The sequence below is a fragment of the Alexandromys fortis genome, unplaced genomic scaffold, assembly GCF_014885135.2.
Source record: "Alexandromys fortis isolate MF-2015 unplaced genomic scaffold, M_Fortis_MF-2015_v1.1 scaffold_145, whole genome shotgun sequence".
NCBI lineage: Eukaryota > Metazoa > Chordata > Mammalia > Rodentia > Cricetidae > Alexandromys > Alexandromys fortis.
Window position 1 is genome coordinate 2,655,179 of NW_026068049.1, and position 6,000 is coordinate 2,661,178.

The 6,000-nt window shown below is 48.2% G+C and overlaps 1 protein-coding gene across 1 annotated transcript in view; it reads right to left on the reverse strand.

Moving 5' to 3' along the window:
- Tnfrsf21 (TNF receptor superfamily member 21) overlaps nucleotides 1–6,000 on the reverse strand; it is a 66,395-nt gene that overhangs the window by 39,121 nt on the left and 21,274 nt on the right. The window contains exons 2-3 of the mRNA XM_050119347.1: nucleotides 4,373–5,021; nucleotides 2,407–2,901 (exon numbers count right to left, since the gene is read on the reverse strand). Of these exons, the coding sequence (XP_049975304.1) occupies nucleotides 2,407–2,901; nucleotides 4,373–5,021 (1,144 nt within the window). The remainder of the gene's footprint in view (nucleotides 1–2,406; nucleotides 2,902–4,372; nucleotides 5,022–6,000) is intronic.

Sequence of the window (6,000 nt, forward strand, 5' to 3'; positions counted from 1 at the left end):
ACACAACAAAGCGCTGTTCTCACGTTCAACTTAATGAGGTTAGAAACTACAAAATATTTTACAGAGAGAATATCCTTATTGTTGGGAAATACACTAATTTACTGAGGGGTAGAGAGCCATGGAAAAATGTGGGAAATTTATCTCAGCCATTGAATATATGTGTAGATACATGTGACATGCAATACACATGCCATTAAATATAACAAGCTATTCTATAATACAGGCTATGAAATCAGTGCATGGCTTCAGAAGCAAAGGGCGGATGACAAAGAGTAAAATGTTAAGCTGGATATGGAGGCGCGTGTGTAATCCGAGCATTAGGGAGTCTGAGGCAGAAGGATAAGGAGTTCAAGGGCAGCTCTGACTATATGGCGTGTTCAAGGGCAACCCGGACTATGCCAGGCACGGTCACAAAACACAGCAAAAGGAAGAGCAGCCTGGGCACAGGTATACACATGCGTTATCCTTATAACTTCCCCCAAGTTAGAATTATGTGCACACAGGAAGCTATTCAAGGTTTTCACTAACGGGGGGCGGTGGTGAAGCTTTTCCAGTCACTGCGTTTCCAGACTGCCACAGTGGGGTCGACACAGGCTCTCAGCCAGGCGTGTCCAACCAGCAGCCCAAGGACCACTGGCCTCCAGGGTCAGCCCATAGCCCTGCACACTCACGGGTGACAAATTCGGGACAGCTCTGAGAGTCTGCACCAGGCAGAGTGCCGCCACAGCATCCCACTGCCCATTCACCCCGTCACTGAGGGTGACCATTTACTCTGTTATTTCCCTAAAATTGGTACTTCATTTGTTTGCAATGTTTATGACTCAAGAGGCTAAGTTAAGTGGTTATAAGGTAAGCCAGGCATGGCATCCCATACTTCTAATCCCAACACTAAGGTGGCTGACATGGGACAATCGCGAGTTCAAGGCCTGACTGGCTACAGAGCAAGGTCCTGTCTAAAGCTGCTTTCCTCTCTCCCCACAAGACAAGGTCTATGTTCACTGAGATTACTTTAAAAAAAAAAAAAAAGAATCTGTTTATCCTTCTGTGACAGGGTCCCAGAAATAGAGTTACTAGACCAAACAGCAAGCATTTCCAGATTCAGTAGAGAAGACTATAAGCAGGCTGCAGGAAGGTAAGCACACACCTTTATCTGTAACTGGAAAGGAAACATCTGAGTGGGATTTCCAGAGCCGGCCTTCACTCAGGAAAGGAAGCTGCAGCCACAGCGGGAGAGCAAAATTGCGGCCTTCAAGTCAAACCGAGCTCAGAGACAAGCAAGTACTGTAAGCTATTTTTGCCCTTAAAAGAGAAAAGAGCAAACTATTCCGGCGTCTATCCACACACTCTGACTAGTAAGGGAGAGATGTAGGACATGGCCTCAGACCAAGAGGAACCTCTTATGTTGTGGGTGTCTGTCATCTAAAAAAATCCTCCTGCACCCTGGATTGAGTGAGAGTCTAAACATTTAGGTAGGAGGGGTGTGCGTGTGTGTGTGTGTGTGTGTGTGTGTGTGTGTTTGTATGTGTGTGTGAAGAAATAGGTACATATAAAGATATAGAGTGAAAAGCAAAGTTCACATCTAAATCTTACAGCCCAGCTAGCTTACATCAATTTAGTTTTGGACTTCTTTTATTATTTTCCTTAGCCTGAGGCATAGAAAAGGGAAGTGTGGGCTGGCAATATGGCTTTGTGTGTTAAAAGCTTTTACTACATAAGCCTGAATTTGACCCTTGGAGCCCACAGTAGAAGGAGAGAACTGACTCCCAAAAGCTGTCCTCTGACCTCCTCACGCGTGCCATAACATGTGCGTGTGTACACGCGTATACACAGCATGACCATACACACAAACATGTTTTTTTAAACTTTTCAAAACCAAAAAGAGGAAGGGCTCCGGCATTAAGAGACGTGCAGTCTCGTGCCAACCAGTCCTCAACAAACAACTAGACTCTTGTTCGAGCAAAACCTCTCTGAATTACATTCCTATATTTGCGAAATGAGACAAGTTAACCAAGAAGTCCCTGAAAGTGACTAGCAGGTCTCTGAGTCTGCAACATTCTCCAGTTTCAATAGTGCCTGGGGGAGGGGGGATGGAAAGAGGTGGTTCCCTCTGAATGCATTATTTCCGAATAGATGGTCAGAATCTTTTGCTGGAACACACTAGATCAAGAAGCAGGCGGATCTCTGTGAGTTCGAGACCAGCCTGGTCTACAAGAGCTAGTTCCAGGACAGGCTCCAAAACCACAGAGAAACCCTGTCTCAACAAAACAAAACAAAAACAAACAAAAAAAAAGAAGCACTTGGTGAAGGAAGGAAGGGGACTCCACAAACTATGGCTTTCCCATCCCTCCAGGAAACAGGAGGGAGGCTGAGAGCTCTAAAGACACCAGGGGAACGGGAGAGGCTCACCGTGGCCGTTGCAGTAGTAGATCCATTTCTCGCGGTTCTGGGTTGGAGTCAAGGACTTCTTCAGCCCCGCCTTTTCCACGATGGCACTGGGATCCTGCCGGGGCCCCTTTTTGAGAGTCCTGGAACTCTTGCGGATGCTGCACACCACGATCAGCACGAGCACCAGCAGAAGGAAGAGCACAATCATCCAAGGCAAATGTTCGTTGATGTCGAAATGCTTGTGCAGGTTCTGCCGGGGATGGCCCCGCTTCGGGGCCTTGACGGCCGTGCTGGACTTCTCCCCAGTGGCCTCCATGGATGTCGGTAGCAGCTTCAGGATGTGTCTGTGGTGGGGGCCTTGCTGGTGAGTAACTTGGGGTGGGCTTGGAAGGGTCTTGTTCGTGCCTCCCTTCGCACTGGTTGAACTTGTGTTGTCGGGAACTGTCCCTTCCTGGATGCCACTTGGTACCTTTGGTCTAACAGAGGCAGTAGAGTTGGGTTCTGTTGAGTTCACGCCTAGAAGAAAGAGTAAGGAGGGGGGAACAGCTTTTCCATATTTGGGCATCTACACATTCTCTCCTGTCCCTAACCATGTCAGACAGTCAAAGAAGAGGTGACTGCTGGACCTTAAGATCAAATATTATCTTGCATATTTTCATAAAGGTCCTAATGGCATCTTTATATAAAAGATAAAAATCTGAATAGCGAAACTCAGGTTCTGGCACTCAGAACATGGGCATCCTCGGGGAGCCAATGGGTGAGCTCCAGATAGTTTCTCCTAGACTTCATATACTCTAGTGTGTATCTGCCACCGGTCAACTCTCCACTGATCCGACTGTGCAGAGAACTCGCTCCAGCTAAATTCCCTTGCGCATTCTCCTCCTCCGTCACCTATAGGTTTACGTTGTGACTGAGAGGTGAAACAGAGCCTGTCACTAAGATAAAGACAAGAGCTCAGGCTCAGCTCCAACCCTGCCCAACAGGTCGCTACATAAAGGAAGGCTGGGCTCTCCAGCAGCTGGAACCCAGAGGTTACACAGGGCTGGGGTTGGCTCTGGGGGCTTCTTTCTAAGAAGTTTCCACATTAGCTTTCATGAAAGAGTGTGAGGAAGGGGAGCTGAGCGTCTCTGGGGACCAAACCCGGCCTGTGTCAGCCCCTGAAGCTCTTCACACCCATTTCTTCACGGCAGAATGGTGGGCGGGAGAAAGCATTCCCTGTAGTTATCAATGGAGAGCAGACACCGTTCCCCTTGGCGGTGTGCTGATGATTTACATCGGCACTCACGGCACGGAAACTAAAGGCCATGAGAGAGGATATCACAAATTGTGAACTTCTGCCTGACTGGGATGCTAGGCGACCAGGGACACCAGACAAAAGACAAGAAGTCAAGACCTCTGGAAAAAACACTAAGTTGTTCTTTTCCAGCTGTGAGAGCTGGTGATCTATAGGTGGGTTTAATCTTGCTTGTTTTCTGAAGTTTCTAACTTCCTCTCCTATGGTTTTGTCCTACCGTGGACAACAGTCCTCCTTCCTTCCAGACATTAGGACGAGCTCCCCCTCGCTGGTTCTCCTTCTGGCATTGTCTACCTAGGATTAACTCCATGTTGCTTAACTTTTTAATCTGAAAGAAACCTTAAACATTTAAAATCACTCACTCACTCACTCGGCAAGTTGGAAGCCGAGAGCGGAAGGGGTTAAGTGTTTTACATAAAGTCAAACACTGTCCTTATTTCTCTCCGTTCTTATTTGCTGATTTGATGTAACCTAGTTTTTTAGATATCTGTTGTCTCCTAATAGAAACCTTCTGAGTTAAATGTTTCTATTAAGTCCAAAGAAGCCAAATTTAATTAGCCACAAAAATGAAGGCTCCCTTTCTCCAAGGGATGATTTTAGATTTAGCAAAGAGGAGAGAACACCCTTGGTTATCAGCTCACTCTACTGGGCTCAAAGCCTTCCTCCAGCAAGTAATTCATGAGGTTAAGTTACCTTGGGGCTCATAGGTGGAGGAAGGGACTTCATGGGGCTCCATGTGCTCAGGGTGAGAAAAGGTAGCTGTGCCAGGGGTAGGTGGGGGTGTGCTGGAGGGCAGGCGTGTGCCACAGACGTTGTCTGTCTCCTTGGTCCCCGGCTTGACCACCACCAGGTTCTGACCCAGACAGTCTGTGTGGGCTTTGCATTTCATTACACTGGAAGGCACATCAGAGAAGGTACCCCGAGCACACTGCTTACACCGCACATCCTCATTCTCTGTCCCTTTCTTCCGCACACCCCAGCCCACGGGGCACACTGTATGGGGCGCGCAGGTGCCATTAGACTGGTACATTCCAGGTGGGCAAACGCATTCTCGGTCAGTCAAGGCAGCACAAGGTAACCTCTCGATCATCGGCCACGGGCATGGCTGACTACAGTCATGGCATCTCTCTATGCCATTCTCGTGCCTGGTAAAGGTCCCTGCAGGGCAACTGCTGCAAACTCGCAGGCTCATGTTGGTACAGTGCTCGGAGACATAGGTTCCTGCCGGACACTTGTCACAGGTTAGCACCTGGCCAGTGGTACGGTCAACATGGCGGTATGTGCCTGTGAGACTCGGAGTCTTTTGTTCTGGCTGAGCTGTGGTGGTGCTGAGGAATCCAAGCTGAAAGAAATAAGAGAGGGATCAGATCGGAGCAAAGGAACAAAGCACCAGCAATCGTAACAACACTGTCATCGGCCCGGTTCCGGGTCTGGCTGGTACCACATGGGCTTGAAACCAGGAACAGGGAGGCCCGTGCGGAGGTCGTTAGTTCTATAGCACTTGCCTGCCTGATGATGAACCACCGAGGGATTTAGGCAGTGAGCCAGGTCCAGCAAGAACAAGCCAGTGGCCCTGTCATGCTTAAAATAAAAGCTTCACCCAGCAACCAGCGTTACACCAGCTTCCAGAGTAAAAAATTGGGGGAGCTGGAATGCGTGGTAGTTGGTGACTTACGCCTTTAATCCCAGAACTTGGGAGGCAGAAGCAAAAGGATCTCAGAGTTCGAGGCCAGACTGGTCTACTGAGTGAGTTCCAGGACAACTAGAGCAACATAGTGAGACTCGATCTCAAAAAAAGGCTTCAGGAGCACAAATCCTAAGATGCCCAGAGAAGATGGCAGTAAGGAGCAGGAACTGAGGACCAGAGTGACAGCTTCCTGTACAGGGCCCTGAAAATGGAGAGGCCCAACAGTTCTTGCCATCCTCAGTAAGATGCAGGCATTTATAAGAAAATGGCGGCTGTCTTGAACTACCAACTCCAGTACAAATCCCTTCTAGATTTACATCTACACTGGTAGCCAGAAGAACAAAGCAAGAACTTCTGCGCACTCATCAAGAGTTTTTGCAAATCAAGACAACTTTAAGATACCATCTTACACCTGTCAGAATGGCTAAAATCAAAAACACCAATGATAGCCTTTGCTGGAGAGGTTGTGGAGAATGGGGTACACTCATCCATTGCTGGTGGGAATGCAAACTTGTGCAACCACTCTGGAAAGCAGTGTGGAGGTTTCTCAGGAAATTCGGGATCAACCCACCCCTGGACCCAGCAATACCACTCTTGGGAATATACCCAAGAGAGGCCTTATCATACAACAAAA